The following is a 20264-nucleotide window of genomic DNA, read 5'->3' on the forward strand; positions in this document are numbered from 1 at the left end:
ATAACCGGTTTCTTTCGAAGAACTGCTGAATAAAGGAATTGACACACTACGTTTTTTTTAAGTATTGATTTATTTGTTCTTGCTCATTTAAGTCTTTTCAATGGGTTTGAATCTGGAAACATGGAAGTAGTTCTTTAGTTTTGTGCTTCATTAAGGGCCAGAAATACACAATGTCATCCCTGAGGGTGTATTTATCATGTCCTTATTCTTGTTAATATTAAAGTTATTTCATGGTTATTTGTAATTTTCAATTTGAAAATATTTGAAAATGTAATGTATTCCTGTGATGAGACAGCTGTATTTTCAGCATCGTTTCTCCAGTTTTCAGTGTCACATGGTCCTGATTTGCTGCTCAGAAACATTTCTTATTATTATCAATGTTGAAAATGGTTGTGCTGCTGATTTCAACTGTGATACTATTTCAGGATTCTTTGATGAATATAATGTTCAAAAGAACAGCATTTATTTAAAAATATTATTAACTGTCTTTTTTGATTAGTTAAGTCAAGTGCATCCTTTACTTTCCAAAAGATAAATCGTACTAACCCCACATTTTTCAACGGTAAGTTTGAATAAGTTTGAATCAAATTTTTATTTTGTTTTATTCTACATATTTTCAAAAATGAATTTTTATTAACTCCATTATAAATTCATATTTCTATATAACATAGGCCTAGAAATTTATACATTTAAAAAAAATTTATTTTTATATTTCTACACGTATCCAAAATGGAAATTTGTGTAATTTTACACATTTCACTATAAATTCATTCATGAATACATCTCTGTACTCTTAATATTATATTAGCCTACCATATTTTTTTTTCACTATCTACACTATAAAACATGTTTCATACAAAAGTCTTAAAACCAAATGAAGAGGTCTTGTAGCTTAGCCTTCATCTTAGTTTCTAGTGCTCATTCACCCCTGAGTAAGATCTGGGAATCATCTCAGCCAACAAAGAAACAGATGGACTTTCGGCTTGTGTTTTGCTTGAATGCAAAAGAAATTGATGTTTGTTACGGTTGTGATTGTGGTGGAACCATGCGTTCCAGCAACCAGTAAACCTTGTCATCTTGAGAGATGTGTAAACTGAATTGAGAGCTTCCAACTGGACTGTTTCAGCCAGTTGCAAAGCTTCGTCTTGATTCATGAGTGAATCTGTGCACTGTTCTGTTTATAATGTTAGGGAATTCTTCACTCTTTTAATGTTGAGAAAATGATACAGTTCAAGGTATAACTAGCTAAACCCTTGTCTTTATAACACGTTGGAAGTGTAAACATCTTTGATCTTTGCGTGCTTTGAAAGCCTGAGGAATTCATCTTCGGCTCTCTTGACGGCACGGCGGGTTTCTGCGTCTAGGCTTTTTGGCATAGTTAACTTCCAGTGCTGCTCCCTGTGTGCCCTCTCTGGCTTTGTTTTCACACTTCTCTCTCGCTCCTATCCCTTCCGCCCAGAGCAGAGCTCTGCTTTTGTCATTCTAATAAATCGAGCTAAAGCCAGAGATGTCAGCAGTCTGATTCACGCATTATTCTCTGCACTGTGACTCTTTGTGTGTGTGTGTGTGTGTGTGTGTGTGTGTGTGTGTGTGTGTGTGTGTGTGTGTGTGTGTGTGTGTTTGTGTGTGTGTACTATTGAAGACTGAATTGGTAAAAGGCTGATTTTTTTACCTTATTGTTGCATTTAAAGGTATAGTTCACCTAAAAATGAGAACTCCATGTTGTTTCAAACCTGAATTACAACTTTGTGAGTTTTACATCTATTGAAAGTGAATGGGGCTATCAAGCTCCAGAATTGGAAAAACCATACATCTGGTGCACTATATATGTCTTTTGAAGTCACATAGAAACTTTGTTTGAAGAACAAACCAAAATTGAAGTTGTTGTTCACTAAAAATCTTGCAGAAGTGGTGATGCTCAATTTGTGAATGAATCATTGTTTTGAAATGATTCAGATCTTTTCAGTGAATCAGTTAATTAAGTTCACAAAACCTGAATGATTTGTTTGTGAATTGGAATGATCCGGTACTTGCGTTTGACGAACTGACCCAGGGGCTGTTTACACAACACCGTTTTCAACTAAAAACTCAATTTTTATGCGTTTTGGCCGTTCATTTACACAACAATGGCGTTTTGGGGGTCTGAAAACGCAAACTTTTAAAAACGGGATTCAAAGTGCAAATTTTTGAAAACGATACCATTATTGTCTCCATATAATTACAAAAACGATAATTTGTGAAAAGGTGATGTCATGCGTATTGCGTGTTCAGTCTATAGGTGTGTAGTGTTTCTTTAAAAAGTGACATCGCCTACTATTGGCCTGGCAGCATAATACAGCGTTTTTAATCGTTCTCATGGATCTGTGTGAACAAAGGAAAAATCTTTCAATTTTTGGCACTTGTTGTGAAACTGTACCCCAAATGATTAAGTCCCAGTGCTTAATTCAACCAAAAAATTTGAAAATTTATTTATCCTCATGTTCAAAATCCATAAGACTTTTTGTTCATCCTCAAAACATAAATTAAGATATTTTTTATGAAACCCGAGATGTTTGTCTTTCCATTGAAATTCTATTCAATACTCTGATGCTTCAAAACGTTCATAAAGGAGCTGGAAAACGAGTCCATATGAATTGAGTGATTTAATCCAAGTAGGGGTGTGCGATGATATGATAGTTTCTTATTTGCATACATTTTAAAGCCTAAATGGTCTGTCATTCTTTTTTTCTTTTATATTTTGTTACCTTGTAAGGCCAAATTTTTTAAATAGGGAAATTTGTTTAGCTGTACTCCTCAGTCACTTGCAAAATAGTAAAACCAACATGGAGAAATCATGATAGAATCATGATGTTCCAGATTTATTTTTATATATTTTTGCCATATCGCCCAGCCCTAAATCCAAGTCTTGAGAGGAGTTACGAGTGCTTTTATATGATGAACGGATGAATCAGGGGTTTATTTGACTTTTTATGATCAATGCACATCAAATATAATAAACAGGAAAGCTTAAATGTGTGTCACATGCTAGAACGAACCTCAATGGTGGTGTCAAGAAAGTTTAAACTTTGTTGCGTGGACTTTCAATGGAAGGACAAAACCTTCTCAGGTTTCATTTAAAATATCATAATTTGTGTTTGAAGATGAATGAAAGTCTTATGGGTTTGTAACAACATTGAGTAAATTGACAGAATTAAATTTTTTGGGTGAACTGTCACTTTAACAGCTCACTGAAGATTGTTAGTGAATAACTAAAATGTCAGTCTTTTCATCCACAGACGCAGAGCTATCATATGACTTATGAAAACTTGCATTAACTTAATTTTATGATGCTTGATTTATTCTGATGATTTATTTCTTTAATAAAAAAAATATTGTTTCAGGCAATGGCGATGAGCCAGCATATTTGTGTTGAAATTTGACTAGACATACATTTTGAAAATGTCAAATGTTTTTCTTTTTTAAAAGCCTGTCCTAATGTATCCTGAGAAATTGCTGAAAAGCATTGAGTTTGAGCCTTCCATTTTCCCCCTTTTCCCCTCTCACTCCCCCGACCCGTGTGCAAAGGTTATGAGCAGTGCCACTGGAACGCGTGTTTGCCTTTCCACTCCAGAGAACTGCCCACTGTGACCTAAAGCTCCGCCAGCTCTTCTCCGTAGAAGTGTTCTCACAGAAAGAAAAAAGCTTTTCCATGTGCTATTCCACGTTTGCTTGACATTAAACCTTTCTTCTGTATCTGTTTCAGAAAAATTTCTTAATCAAGAATGGCATGTCTTAGAGATTCTGTTGATCAGAGAATAACAGTTTACAGGTTTAGAATATCAGGGCTTAAATCCACAGTACGGACCTTTTCCCATCACATGTGCACTTCAATAAGCCGAAGAATGACTCACTATATTGATATATGAACTATTGTTGTCTAGAAAGCTTCATTCATAATGTTTCCTGTCCACAAAACTGTCCAGGTTCTTCACTTCTCTCACAGTTGACTGCCACTGCCTTTGTTCTGACAGCATCCCGTTACAAACAAACTAGAGGTGGGCATAGATTATTATTTTTTAATCTAGATTAATCTAGATTAATTTTGAAATTAATCTAGATTAATCTAGATTAAAATGGCTCATTTGAATTCTGCCGAAGGCATTCAGAATATGTGTGCTACCCAAATAATGACTATAAAAGTAAGTCTTTGAGAACGGGTTTCTGGGCAATATGGCCTAAAATCCATATTGTGATATACATTGCAGCCTCTTGTGATAACGATATATATTATAATTTTTCATTTCATTTCGTTTATTTGGTTTATCACTAACAAATATACAATAACAAATATTCAACTCATCATATACATAACTTTTGATTAAACCAAAGGGTATAGGCTGAAGCTCAAGGCTTATTAACGTCTATCCCTCTCAATTTTCACAAACAGTCAAACAGTGCTCAATTCTCTTCTTGCAAACACTTGAAACAACAAAGTCATAGAAATTGATTACCCAAAACTTATCTATATGAAAGTATCATCTTGTTTCTTAGGAGCCTTTTAAATCCACTTATTGTTTGTCAATTTAAGGTCTATATGCAAACAATTCCATAAATTCACTCCTTTTACAGAGATAGTTCTGCATCTAATATTTGTTCGTACCTTCAGTTTTTTAAACAAACATGTTCCTTTTAACTCATACTTACAATAACGTTTCTCAAACATACTCAATTTTATCAGGCAGCATTTTATAATATGCTTTAGGCCTATACATTGTCAATGTAACCTTGTAATCCACTAAATCATAGAATTTTAAAATGTTTAATTTTAAAAATAAATCGTTTGTATGATCCCTATATTGTGATCTTGTGATGATAATAAAACCATTTCAGAACAGGTTACACAGACCCTGCTAAACAACTGCTAAATGTTTTTTTGTTTTTTTTTAAAGGGTGTATGTAGTTTTGAGAACATATATTGTGCAAAACTGTAAGTATACAACATAATTTTGCAGATAAATAAAATTTAAGTACACTAGCTGCAGAGACTTAAGTAGGTCTAATGTTTATTATGGCTTGGAGCTTATGAAACCCCAAATTTAAAATTAGAATATTGTCTAACTGATGTCTTTTCAGTTAAAAAGAAACACAACAACGATTCTTAAAATCGGGCGCAGACAGAGATTATGTGCTACACCACTAAGATATATTGAGAATAATACGCGCGCGCTGGTATTCAGTGATATGTTTCGTTTTGAATTTGAGGTGGTAGAACGGATTAGTCGTGTGTTAACTTACCCAACTGTTACCCCACACACTCTGTCTATATAGTTTGCTGCTGCTCATTGGACGGCTTAAATCCAATCCAAGTCCAAATAATGGATGTTGCACCGATCTTTTTCACCAGCTTTCACTTTCAGCAGTTTACTTAAGATGATGACGAATATGATGCGTTGCAGCCGGGTTTACCTCACGGCCGCGGGTAGATTGCGTCATCATAGCTTGTGTAGTATAGAGGCAGCTCCCAACCCAACTTTGAGAATAGATTAACGGCGATATTTTTTTTTATCGCGTGATAAGAGTCTCGCGTTAATGCGTTAACGCCGATAACGGCCCACCACTAAAACAAACGCTTTGTGGTTTGATTTGAACTGGTAGAAGATTGAAAGGATGTAAATTGATTTTCCCCCACCTCTATTATCAATGTTGAAAACAGTTGTGCTGCTTAATATTTTGGTGGAAATCGTGATACATTTTTAAATGTTGTTGTTGTTGTTGTTCTTCCAGAAATCCTATAATCATTGATATGACCTTAGTCTACCTTCTCTTTCTTGCCGTATTGTGTGCTCCTCTATTCCACTCTCAAACCTCAAATGGCACAACATCAAAGAGGCTTGCATGGTTAGTCCGCCTTTGACGCAGGAACTCTGTGATGATGTTTTGAGCATTGCTGGCTGACTAGCGCAGGTGTGGGCTCTGGGTATCAGTGACGGAAGCCTTTGAACTTACCCGCCCTTTGTCGGATTCTGGAATTGTTGCACGCTCACTCATTTAATGTTCGGTCAGTGGTGCTGCTGACGGCACCAGTTTAAAGTCCCCATGAAATCAAAATGGAGTTTTTTTGGCTTTTAGTATGAATGTGCATGCTCAAAAACTCGCATTTATTAGATACAAGTGTTCAAAACTTAGTTTCTCATTTCTGCCAATATAGATAAAGGATTTTGATCACTCTGCACTTCACCTTCTCATCAGATTTTCTGACCAATCAAATGCTCTCGAGAATCTGAAGCGTCCTGCCCCCGATACTATAAATAAACACTGAAGCTGCGGTTGAAATCGGTCACTTGTTCACACAAGTACTATTTTCTACATGGTGAATGACACATAATGCACTATATAGGGGATATAGAATAATTCAGACGGTGTAAATATGCTTTCCATTGGGGCGAATGTGGTGTTAAGCAAACCGCCACTGCGTGCTAACAGTCTGCTCCGGTCCAGTGACACAATACCACAGATCATATGCGCGAGTCTGTGCAGACCACCAAAGGTATCGGATACAATTGAATTCTACACAGAATGCTATATTTTAAAGCGATGGAGCAGATTGGGAGGAGAAACGTTTAGACAGACTCTTCATTAGAAGCAGCACTGACGAGTAGAAGAGATAACACCGGTGCCATGCACCAACATAAATGACAGAATTTTCAAATAAAACATCTTCAACATGATTGTCCAATGTTTTGCTTTAGTAATAGTTTCATATTTGATCTAAAAGGGGAATCTATTAGACTGTGGCTGTCAAATGCGGCTTTGATGAGCTCAACAGCTGATTGGCCGAATCAAAACACGATTGGCTGTTTAAAAAAGGGGGAGGGGCTGTTTGATATTTCCCGCCCTGTCTTCCTGTTTCAGTGGAAATTGCGTCAACGCATTGAATAATGCTGGATGTTTCAAGGCACTTAATGAGCCTTTAAGCACTAGCCGTCAGTCAGTTTCTGCTATAGCCATTGTACAGTGGTCGTTTACAGTCAATTCCTATAATTGATGCATAATATAGTGCAGTACATCAGGATATTATTGAATTACCTAAATGGATTCATTTTGCATATTGAATTATTGCGTTTGAAGAGGTTCCAATCCTCATGTTACGTTACACTGCCAAATGAGAGAGACTTATTAAGGGGTGTGCATTGACTTATGGCTTGATGGCTACGGCACGTCAAGCATCAAAAGGATTGAGTGTTATACCCACCGGCATGTTTTCTGAGTTTTGAATAACCTGTTATTATAGGGTTGGGTTGGCTCAGTTTAGCTCATGTTTGAAATTAACTAAAGGCCTTTTTTTTTTTTTTTTAAGTGTTTGATAATGTTCACTGCCTAAAACTGTTTTATCTTCGCAGGGACATAAAGAACAACATAATCACACATATTGAACCAGGAGCTTTTTATGGACTTTTCGCCCTCAAACGACTGTAAGTATCATTCTGTCTTTCTAGAGTGTAAAATGTGTTGACGACAACAGGGTTATTATAGTTGACAAAAACTAACCACCGTAAAAAAACATATTTGTTACTTGAAATCAAATCAACTTTAAAGCTGCTGTATGTACAGAATGTAATTTTTTTTTTGACTGTACTAAAGCATAAAAATACCATAGTATGTTATATTTAGAAAACATGCTAAGTTCACATACTTGTTTCTCTGAAAAACAATGCTATAGAGCTGCACGATTCTGGATAAATTGAGATTCATGATTTTTTTTTATTCAAATAGAGATCACAATTCTCCCACATTTCTGAACAGACAAAATAACATGTAATTTACTCTGACAAATGTTAATTGCCGCAGTCTATTTAAAATGTTTAATGAATCCGAATGAATTATTTTGAACCCTTTCCCCGCAGCATTTAAAAAAAGAAAGCCACCACCAGCATTTTTTATCATTTTCACAATTTTCATGGTTCCCAGAATATTTAGTTGTATGAATATCTGAACATGCAAAATATAAAAAGAAAAAACCTCAAAGAAAGAAAGAGCCTCTGCTTAAAAAAAAAAGAAAGAATTCTAATTATAAATCATTTTTATCCAGACATCAAGAGCTAGTATCAGTTATACAGACCTTCATTAAAAGATGCCAATAAACAAGTATTTATAATATACTATCTTTATGTTGTCTCTACATTAATTTGGAGATTAACTGTGCAATTATTACATTATAAAATATATAAACTAAATATAAACCTATAAAAGCGTAAAAGTGTTTTTAATTGCGATTAATCGTGATTAATCACAGAAAAAAATTATTAATCGCGTACATTTTTCTATTGATTAACACCACTTTATTCATTTTTATATTTATTTTTATTTTTTTTAGCTAGTTGCCTAGATAACTTTTCATTTTCATTTACAAAAACACGACAAAATAGTATAACTTGAACTAAAATTCAAATGAAAAGATTTATTGAAACATATAAAAATAAAAACAAATTCAGAATATTAATAAAAAACGATAATAGTATCTCAGTGATACTAAAATAAATCTGGTTGACACCTCTCTTGCAGAAATGCTCTGATTCGAGTAAAAACAGTTTCACTGTTGGGTGTGTGTAACCACGGAAATAAGACTTCATCTTTCTGCAGTTCTTCACTCCAGATGGACAATGTCCAGACAGCACTCTGCACAGCATGACTGATGCTATCTACTGTGTGTGTGTGTGTGTGTGTGTGTGTGTGTGTGTGTGTGTGTGTGTGTGTGTGTGTGTGTGTGTGTGTGTGTGTGTGTGTGTGTGTGTGTGTGTGTGTGTGTGTGTGTGTGTGTGTGTGTGTGTGTGTGTGTGTTGAGAGCAAGAGACTTGGAGAAAGAAAGGAGAGTTTGTTCCTTGTTTTGTGCAGAGTGAAGTATGTACATGTGGTGAGTGTTCGGCTATATACGTTCTTTAGACACACACTCAGAGGGTTCGTGTGTATGGCGTGGCTGTGTAATATGACTCACTTCTTGCCAATATAAACTGCTCTTTGGCTGGCTGAATGGAGAAGTATGCAGCTCTCCTGAAAAAGAATAGCTGTCTTCCGAACTTTTGAGAGAGTGTTCAAGATGAATTTTCACAGTTTTATAACCCTAGTTACTTTGCCAGCTTCAGAGAAGAAAAGTGTCCTGAACTTTAAAAAGAAATGGCTGATGCTAATTAGAAAATGTATTCATTATTATCTTGAGAACTAAATATTGTGTGAGATGATATCTAAAAGTATTCTCTTAAAAGACATTTTTGTCATCATTTTTATTAAACTGTAAAAAAATAAATATTCATAACTGAACAAAGAACAGATATCAAGAATTATTCTTTAAAAAGAAACATGTAATATTATCTGTTATATTTAATATTACATATATTTCATACTAAGATGTATGCCTAATTTTTCTATTATCATTCTGTAATGTTAACTGTGCAACTTCTCAAATGTACACAGGACCCCATCACATATTGATGTGCTTTTTAATGTTGAAAGGAAGCTTGTTATAAATCAAAGTGCTATAGTTTTTTTTTTTATGTCTCATGCTTGTATGTCTGAAAAATGTGGCTTGACATTAAAGTGAGTGATTAGATGGGGTTTAGAGACCTTTGCCAAAAACATGTTGTGTCATGTACGAAGACTGGGACGACTGCTAGATTGACATTTATTGGTTATGTTTTGTCTGGGATGTAATGGTAGTTTGGCTGTCAATATTGTATAAATATAGGCACTTGCAGGATGAGATCATTTCCTAATTGGTGTTTGGTGAGGTGTATATTTTATGTTTTTAGAAGTGTATGTTTTATGTTTTGCTAGAAATTTAGAAATTTAAAATAGAAATTTAAGATAAGTAGAAATATTTTAATTACAGAAGCACATAAAATTACAAAAAATGTAATTAGTAACAAAAATACAAGCTAATTCAAAATATTACACACTTTATTAATATATAATAATTATGCATATAATACTGTAATGTTATATAAACTAAATACTAAAATAACACTGATCAAGACCAGTGTGGAACTGATGGGATCAGTTATGGTGTCATTTACAGCTAAAAAAATAAATAAATCCTGTGCCAATTTATAAATGTAAAAATATTATTGTGTGCGTATCAATCAATGGGAAAAAAAACCCACTCATTTACAGCTACAATAGATATTCAGTATTCAGAGTATAAAAATACTTGATGTTGCAAATTGTATGTGGTTGTATGTATTTGATGTTTCAATTAAAATGATGTTGTAAAATGGATTATGTTTTGACAAATCCAGGTAAGAAATTATAAATAATAGTGCCTGTACAAGTTATCAAACAAGTTACCTTTCTCTTATCTTTTGTACCTTGCAGAGACTTGTCCAAAAATCTGATCGGCTGCCTCCATGTGGATGTGTTTAAAGGTCTCACAAACCTTGTTAAACTGTAAGTCATGTTTTTGTTACTACTCTGAACCTAAAGAAATTGTTTTCAAACTTAAATCAATATAATTATATTTAATTAAATTAATTACATTTAATAGAAATATGGGTTATTCATGGTCACATGCTTTTAGTGTAAAATTAATCTAATACACATTTCACCCCCTTTAATATATAATACACTGAGCCAAAACATTTTGGCCACTCACAGAAGCAAACATTTTTGATAATTTCCTATCAAGGCCACATATTAAATATTGAGTATATTAGATGGTAAGCAAACAGTCAGTTTTCATAATCAACGTGTTGGATGCAGCACAAATGGGCTGGAATAAAGATCTGAGCGACTTGGTCATCTGGCCATAACAATTTGGCCCTTGTCAGTGTCAGAGTATCATTGAAACCGCAAGGATTGTGGGTTGCTCCTAGTCAGCAGTGGTGAGAATTTACCAACAGTGGTTCAAGGAGGGACAAACCACAAACCGGCGACAGGGTGTTGGACGCCCAAGGCTCATTGATGCACTAGGGTAACGAAGGCTATCCCGTCTGGTCCTAGCCAAAAGAAGGTCTACTGTGGCACAAGTCACACAAAATTGCACTCTGCTGCGTATGGGGCTGTGTATCCGCAGACCAATCAGAGTGCCTATGATGACCCTTGACCACCGTCAAAAGCACCAACAAATGAGCCCAGGAGTGTCGGAACTGGTCCTTGGAGCATTGGAAGAAGGTTGTTCGGTCCAGTGAGTCCCATTTTCCTTTACATCACGTAGACAGCCATGTACTTGTACGCCTTTTACATGGGGATGTGATGGCGCCAGGGTGCACTGTGGGAGGACGACAAACAAGCCTGTGGAGGGTGTGTGATGCTCTGGGCAATGGTTTGCTGGGAATCTCTGGGTCATGTGGACGTAAATTTGACACGTGTCACCTACCTAAACATTGTTGCAGACCAGGTACTACACCCCTTCATGATGGTGTCTTCCCTGGTGAAAGTGGTCACTTTCACCAGGATAAATCACTCTGGCACACTGCACTTATTGTTCTGGAAGTGTTTGAGGAGCATGATGAAGAGTTCAAGGTGTTGCCCTGACCTCCAAATTCCCCAGATCTCAATCTTGATTGAGCACCTGTAGGATGTTCTGGTCCAACAATTCTGATCCATGTTGGCTCCACCTCACAACTTTACAGGATTTGAAGGAACTGTTGCTAACGTCTTGGTGCCAGATACCACGGGACACCTTCAGGGGTCTTGCAGAGTACATGCTTCGTTGAGTTGGCGCTGTTTCGGCAGCACACGGAGGATCAACATCATATTAGGCAGGGGGTCATAATATTTTGGCTCATCTGTGTATAATCCATCTCATAATGCGAATTTAACGTGTTTATCCATTTATCTGTCTGTCCATCTATCCATCTACAGTCTGTTTATATGCAGATATTTTTATTAGATTGTGATGAGAACGCAAATGTCATTGGTGGTGTTTGGCTGAGATTCATTAGCCTAATTACCCTTCACAGAATTCTGAAACTCATAACAGATGTTGTTAGATGAGCGTGTTAACGTTGACTTCCCATGGGTGTAGCGACAGCTGCAGGTGTAACAGTGAGCATCGTCTTCACCAGGTGAAGGTGAAGATTATAATTTATCCAGTCATTTCAATTAAGACAGCAGTTGAAGCACTGAACAGATTTCATCCCAAACAGATGTGATGTCAAGGGTATACAGGAAAAAAAAACTGTTTGTAATGGGGCTTTTTAGTTTAACATGTTAATGGATCCCACTTGCATGAATTGGACTAGTATTACAATTAAGTTTGTTTTTGTTTTTAGTTTTTTTTCTCATTTCAAACAGCAGATATGACATTTGTCACATCAGAAATTGTTGCTCATTAGATATTTAAATAATTTAGCACAATCTTCACAGACTCTGTTGCAATGTTGCAATCATAATAGTTGTAACAATATTCCATTTTATTCATCATTCAAGCTACTTAAAGGTAGCCTGGATGCCAGCCAAACTTAGCCCCGCCCACAACATTTGAGGTCGGGAAGTTCGGTCTGGACTTGATCCGTTGTGGAGCAACTATGCTCAAACCAGAGCTGTTCGGACCAATCAAATTGTCAGGGTGGGCTTTATACGATGATGGACAGATGATCAACAGTAACATAATTATCCACGTCACCAAAGAGCGCTTGGGTTGAATTTGTTTACAACAAAGATGGCTGCCGCTGGAGAATTGAGATGTGTAGATTCCGCCATGTGTAGATTCCACCATAGATTCCGCCATTGTTATTGAAGATATCAACGACAGCGCATTCATTTTAAAAGAGGAACAGAGAACCGCGATAAAGTCATTTGTCGATCGGAAAGATGAATGAAGAACATGCGTCACTTACTCCATTGCTCTGATTGGTTGTAGGTCTATCCAATTGAGTGCAGAGGCATTTTCTTTCCTGGTTCGGTTGAAACACGCCTCGTAATCACAGCCCAATGGAGCAGTATCAGACTCATATTCTGACTAAAATCTGAGTATGACGACGTCAGGCTAACTTAAAGGGATAGTTCACCCAAAAATGAAAATTTTTGATTTACCCTTGATTTACTCACCCTGAAGCGCAAGTAGCGTAAGCTTTGGCGCCTCTCGCGGTTCAAACAAACAGGGCTGGGCAACCGCATTCGTCATTACATTGTGCGTCAATTTCAAGTGTTACTCTTTTGGCTTAAGTCGACTTGCGTTCGGCCATCTGCCGGAAGCTAGTTACTTTAGTCGATAAAGTTTTAAATACGGATATTTTTCTTACACGAATGAATCGCTTCACTTCAGAAGGCCTTTATTAACCCCCCGGAGTCGTTTCGAGCACTTTTATCACGGATGGATAGGCTTTGATGGACTTCCAAAAAATATACCCATTGACTCACATTATAGAGCTAGGAAGAGCCAGGAAATTTTTAATATAACTCCGATTGTATTCGTCTGAAAGAAGAATGTCATACACACCTAGGATGGCTTCAGGGTGAGTAAATCATGGGCAAATTTTTCATTTTTGGGTGAACTATCCCTTTAAAGGTGCTGTAAGCGATTCTGAGAAACGCTGTTGAAAGTGGTTCGGACCTGATCAGTACCACAACACACTTGTAGCCAATCAGCAGTAAGGGGCGTGTCCACTCATGATGGGGAGGAGAGAGTGAGCAAAAAAAGCACTTTCGGTGTTCGGCCGAATAAGTAAAAAAATCGAATAAATTTTGCCGAACAATGACGTTTTTTGATGATGCGCTCAAAAAGTTACCAGCGTAGAGTGAGAGGCGCGCTTTATAAATGCAGCAAACATGTCGGTGGTGTGGAGAAATGATCCAGGCCGAGTTGGATTTGGGAAAGCCGGTAGGTGATGGAGATGGTCAAGTGATGCACAGCGCAGGAGATGAAAACAGCGCAGAGAGAAAACTGGCTCGTACTACAGATGAGCCGCGCACCGTCTCGCTGTCTGACATGTTCGATGAGATCCTCCAAGAGAATAACCCATTTGCAAGACAGAGGACAAGCTCAACCGCTCAACAGTTAGATGGTTATCTCTCAGAAGTCCCCACCCCCAGGAGCAATAACCCTCTCAAGTTTTGTTTCATTTGTTGTGGGTTCATCCACATTTTTTGCACTTTTCAATGCACTTTTTTTTGTTGTAGGCATACAGTTACATTCTTTCAGCAGTCAGTTATAGGTCTAACACAGGCTATTCAAGAAGGGGGGCTTCAAAGATGGCCAAATAAAAAAAATTTATTTTTTTTTTTTTTGACTTATTTATTTTAAGTTATATTGTGCTTTGTATAAAAAAAGTTCAGTGTTTAATAAATATTTTTAAATTGAATTCATTGTATTTTTTTTTCTGAAAAGCAAGACAAAATAGTAAAAAGCACATTTTTACTATTTAATTAATGCAATGGTGAAAAAATTGGCAAAATAAATGGAAAAAATGCGAAACACCGCGCTCGGTATTCGGCCTTCGGCCAAGGGTTTCATTATTATTTGGCTTCGGCTTCGGCCAAGAATTTTCATTTCGGTGCATCCCTAAGGATTATGATCAGGCAAAAGCTTTAGGACCCGCATTAATATTAGAAAAGCGACCAAAAGGCCAAAGCGAAAAGGCCTGAAAACAGGTCGTTTATGCTCCATATGCGAGTAATATTGGTTTTGCTATGTTTCACAGAACCAAGATATTAGGAACAGGACAGTTTTGAGTGTCATTGTTTGTCTGGAGCTTGTTTTTCTTTTTGTCATCTTTGCTTATTATTTTGTTTGTTTGGGTTGATTTCAACAGTGTTTCTCAGAAATCTCTTACTGCATCTTTAAGGGCAGTTTGCACAATCTAAAACAACTATGACTTATGATTGTAACAACAGTTTCTTTAGGATGGTATATTTGCTCATTACTGCCCCATTTTCGTTGTAGTAACCTTTCGGAGAACAAGTTTTCTTCACTTTCTCAAGGGATCTTCGACAGCCTTGGCTCTCTGAAAATACTGTAAGTGTTTTGTTGTACTTTGCATAATTTGCACATGTTAAAATTGCAGCTTATTAGTGCTTGTGTTCACAAACTTCATATTCATTAACTTAAACTCAGACCCCAGTCTAAATGTAATGCATTTGTTGACCCACACTCTGTAGAAAGGAATGTTCTAATGATATTATCTAAAGATGTTTGGCTCTGATGTAGTTTTTACAATAATTTCTGAACATGCTGTATACATTCTTAGGGAGTTTGACAGCCCATATCTTCTGTGTGACTGTAACCTGCAATGGTTGGTGGTCTGGATCAAAGATAAGGCGGTAGGGGTGAAGGAAACTTACTGCTCGTTCCCTCGCTCCCTACAGGGTCAGCTAATAACCTCGCTCAGGCCTGAAACGCTCACCTGTGGTAAGAATACACTTACAACAAAAGTTGGTGTATTTGTATTCTTGTATTATTTATACTGAACTATTGAGGTTTTCTAACCCTCACACAAATATTTTATTTATTTAATTATAGATATATAGATAGATATATTTGTATATACTTTTTTATTTATTTAAATGTAAATGCATTTATTAATAACAAGTAATTTATTTAAATATATTAAACTAAATGTATTTCTCATAAAAAAAATTATTTATTTATTTATTTATTTATTTATTTATTTATTTATTTATTTATTTATTTATTTATTTATTTTGTACCAGTAATATTTTGTATTAACTTTTCTCTTTATATTTCGAGTTTTTCATTTAGGTTTTTCATCCATTTTTTTTTATATATATTTAAAGTTTTAGCTTTATTTCAATTAAAGATTTTCAACAATTTTAAATAGTTTTATGTTTAGTTATGAATAACAGCACTGCTAATGTGCAATGTAGGCAACACCTGACCCACATACATTGTTATCTCCCCTCCTTAAGTGCCTTATTTTGTTATATTTTAATGACGTTGTGCAGCATGAAGTCAGCTTTTCATGACCTATGACATATTGCACATTAGGTACCTTATCTGTATTCTAAGATAAAACCTGATAAAGAAAAATTACACTGTTACTAATAATTTAATCAAATGTCCCAAAATCTGTTCTTTTACATACACACTCTCCTACACCAAAAGCAAAGTAATCCTGCTATAAAAGATCTTCAGCCTTGGTTCAGGCCTCCCATTTATGTTGATTTTGGACTTTCTAACCATAGCTTGTGCAAGAACTACAATAAAACTGCTCCCAAATCTCTCATTAATGTCAACTTTCGCAAAAAGCAATTATCTGTGGCTGACCACAGTGTATTTTTTCCCTTTCTCTCTCTTTGTTTTTCTCCGTTCTCTATTTTAGACGCTCCTCTAGAGCTTCCCTCCTTCCAGATGACTCCATCTCAACATCAGATCGTCTTCCAGGGCGACAGCCTGCCGTTTCAGTGCATGGCCTCTTTCGTGGATGAGGACATGCAGGTTCTGTGGTATCAGGATGGGAAGATGGTGGAACCTGATGCCACTCAAGGCATCTACATAGAGAAAAGCATGGTGCAGAATTGCTCGTTAATAGCCAGGTAATAGAAACCAGCCATGGAGACACCCAAACCCAATACCGACTGCAAAATGCCATTTCTGCACACTAGATACACATGAATCACACTATGAGCAATGTTTGCCTTGGAGCATGGCGATACATATACCTGAAATATTAACTTGATCTACCAACATTGTGCTGGAAACTGCCAGAACCTTTTTTGTAAAGTGTTACTATTTCAGTTTTAGTTGACAGTAACACTGTGGAATACTAAAGTCTGTTATGCTAAACCTATTGTCCTGGAGCAACAAGTTATTGTTTGATTTGTTCTCACACAGCGCCTTGACCATTTCCAACATCCAGCCGGGATTCACTGGGAACTGGGAGTGTCGTGTGCGCACCAGTCGAGGAAACAACACTAGGACGGTCCACATTGTGGTTTTGGAGAGTTCTGCCAAGTACTGCTTGCCAGATCGGGTGTCAAACAACAAGGGGGAGTATAGGTGAGTCTTGCGAACACCTGATCAGATTTACATTATAAAATATTGGGGTCAGTAAGACTTTTTAGTGTTTTTGAAAGAAAACTTCTCTTCTGTTCGCCTTTAATAAATAAAAGTTTAATTAGAATCATTTCAAAAAAAAAAAAAAAATGTTACATTATAAATAGACACTCTTGATCAATTTAATGCTGAATAAATTAATTTCTTTCATAAAAAAAGTTAAATTGAATCACATGTATCCATTGCTGACATAGTATGAAAACAAATGTCTAAAAAAAATATTTTAGCTCTTCGCTGCACTCTTGTGGTTGTAGATCTAAGTGAAACCTGTATTAGTGTGCAAGCAAAAACCATCAGACTGTTCACCTATTATTATTATTATTATTATTATTATTATTTTTTTTATTTTTTTTTTTTACTTATTGCATATTTTAACCACTGCAAACAAATGTACTCCCATTTAAGGCCATTTATTTTCATGCAATACCACAGACAAGTGGTGTTCTTGGTACTTCCTTTCTTGCGCATTAATCTTAAGGAGATTTAGCATGTGTTTTTGTCTGTATGCAGATGGCCTCGTACACTGGCTGGCATTACGGCATACTTGCCCTGTAAACGGCAGGTGACCGGAGCTGGCATTTATTCGGGCAGCTCGGCCGAAGATCGACGCGCATGGAGGCGATGTGACCGGGGTGGACAGTGGGCGGAAGACGACTACTCGCGCTGTGAATATATGAAAGATGTCACGCGTGTGCTTTATATCATCAACCAGGTAGGTGACTGTAACTCTGCAATACGGTATTCTGTGTTTAACTTTCATCATTCACCTTTTTTGGTCTGATGTATTTGATTCTTCTCTGTCTGTGCTCATTTTGTGATTTTCTTGAATATCAGATGCCTCTGAATCTGACCAATGCGGTTCAGACGGCGCAGCAGCTGCTGGCGTACACTGCAGAGGCGCCCAACTTCTCTGACAAGGTGGATGTGATCTTTGTAGCAGAGATGATTGAGAAGATTGGCAAGTTTGCAGAGAAGTATAAAGAGGTGAGATAAAAAGTTTAGTCATGTAGGGGGGGAAACTGTTATTGTATTAATTTAGGAATATTAACCCTCTGAGGTCGGCAAACGCGCCGGCGCGTTTTGCTGGATTTTCTCCACATTGTAGCACTATAAACTTAAATTACTCCGTCATTTATGGTCATACAGAAAAAAGAAATATAAAAAAAGAATCTGTGATATTTCTACTTTTGTATGTGTCCACTTACAATCAAATCAAAACATTGTGCTTTTGTAAAATAAAGAATATAAACAGGGTGTGCGTTCTGCCTCTCCGTCGCGGTGAACTTTTTTTTCTTGAGCACGTCTATAAACTGAAACAAAACTCAGCGAATACTTGTCACACATTTATGAGCCATACACCTTTATAAACATTTAAGTGTGTACTTTTAAATGATCGGGTTCAAAACGAAAACAAATATTTTCTGTTTAAGTAATTTGTATAAAACCAACAAGATGTCCAGCTTCTCAAACGCTTGCTCATTACAGTTAATTTGGCCACGCCCACTCGCGCAAAAGATATTCACATGCAAATCTCCACATGGAACGCGAACGCGCTCGTTACCTCAACAACAAAACACCAAAACACTTCACTTCACTTTTCGTCGAGTTTGAAAGACGCGCCTGAGCTTACATTGGATTTAGGCTACCTCAGAAGAAGAAGAACGCAATTTGAAGACAAGAAAGATTTAAGGTAAGAAATTCTTACATGTTTGTTATTGTTGCATAAATGTCACGTTGCAGTTGAACTGTTGCTAGATATATGGGGAATATTATAATATTTAGACCCGTGTTTACTGTTAGGCCTACTGTGTTTGTGGCTATCTGGTCAAACGTAGATATGTATATGGTAACCATAATGTTTTATATTTGAGCGCGATCGCGTTTGAATGTATCAGATTTTGCAGCGCGATCGCGTTTGAATGTATCATTTGAAAATTTGAAAAGCAAAACACACCAAACGGCTTCATGTTTTTACTATTATCTCATTTCATATCATCATAACGAATGGAAACATTTGAAGTAACATGATAATCAATATATTTTTCTCTAGCTTGGTTGTTACTGAAATATTTTTATTATTATTTTACCCAGCACTGCGCATAGCCTATGCCTACAAGGCACAACAAACCTGGTGTTCATTTACTATATATTGTTGGAAACATTTGTGTGTGTGTGTGTGTATTTTGTGAACTTTAAAAAGCAATTTTAACCAGAAAAATCTAATATTTATTTCCAAAATCGTGCAGACCTTTCTCTTGATATCAGTATGTTCACTTTTTTTTCAGGGCCCAGATGAGTCCTACCGACTTCAACATTCACATGAGTCTCTGGAACATGAACATGGTAAAGTGAAAATCAAACACCTTGGAAATTGAAGGTATGTACAATGTTTTTAGGAATGGCACAAAGGTCTCTGTCTTTCAATAAGTGCTTTTTTGCCATTTGTTGTGTCTATTTGGATTATGTTGTGTAAATAAATCCAAACAATTTAAAAGCCATTCTTTTTTAAATCTCCTCATTTACAGTATTGTGCAAGGTTGCTCAGAATGATGGGCCCTGATAAGCTCCTAATAGGGCCAATAGGGAGGTTCTTTGTCTTTCTCAGGTGAGAAAATCCTTACATATTAATGAGGTAATCCGCCCCTTCGCATAAGGCTTATTCACACAAAACACGTCGTAAAAATTTTAAATCAATATATTGTCTTCTCTGAATGAGCAGTCAGGGTGATTTTCACATAGTTTTGCAGCAAATATTCTAGGCTACGTCATACAATTTTCAAAAGTCTTGTGAAGAAATAATCAGTATGGGTTTCATGGCCTTATTTCAGTGAGAATTTTTTTTTGTATTTTCACAAACCACGCATAAATGTCATTATCTCAAAACTACAAACTTTTACATACATGCTGTTGATATATTATTGTAGCAGAGTTTGTGCTGAATACAGTGTAATTAGACTTTAGCCATGAAAATGTCACAAGTAACAGAAATAACCAGAAATGTCAGAGCATGTCAGAACACCTCCAGGGCCCAGAAAACAGCTCAGACCTCAGAGGGTTAACAATCAAATCCAGCAGTTCTGTTCTGAATGGTTATTTTTTACATGCAATCCAAAAGACAATGTGAAAAAATAGTTAGAAAAATTATCATCTTTTTTTTATATAAAATTGTGCATATGAGTTTTTGTTGAGTATTATATTGGATACATCAGGCTTTTATGGCTCATATAGTATGATATTATGATGAGAATATGGAGCTCACCCTTGAAGAGGAAAAAAAAAA

General features: G+C 36.2%; 1 protein-coding gene across 1 annotated transcript in view; it reads left to right on the forward strand.

The window, feature by feature from the left end:
- The window catches only part of adgra3 (adhesion G protein-coupled receptor A3), a 47577-nt gene that overhangs the window by 12396 nt on the left and 14917 nt on the right, over nucleotides 1–20264 (forward strand). The window contains exons 3-10 of the mRNA XM_079865275.1: nucleotides 7380–7451; nucleotides 10345–10416; nucleotides 14855–14926; nucleotides 15159–15319; nucleotides 16251–16464; nucleotides 16763–16927; nucleotides 17495–17696; nucleotides 17819–17968. Coding sequence (XP_079721401.1) covers nucleotides 7380–7451; nucleotides 10345–10416; nucleotides 14855–14926; nucleotides 15159–15319; nucleotides 16251–16464; nucleotides 16763–16927; nucleotides 17495–17696; nucleotides 17819–17968 — 1108 coding nt within the window. The remainder of the gene's footprint in view (nucleotides 1–7379; nucleotides 7452–10344; nucleotides 10417–14854; nucleotides 14927–15158; nucleotides 15320–16250; nucleotides 16465–16762; nucleotides 16928–17494; nucleotides 17697–17818; nucleotides 17969–20264) is intronic.

The sequence above is a fragment of the Squalius cephalus genome, assembly GCF_949319135.1.
Source record: "Squalius cephalus genome assembly, chromosome: 3".
Lineage (NCBI taxonomy): Eukaryota > Metazoa > Chordata > Actinopteri > Cypriniformes > Leuciscidae > Squalius > Squalius cephalus.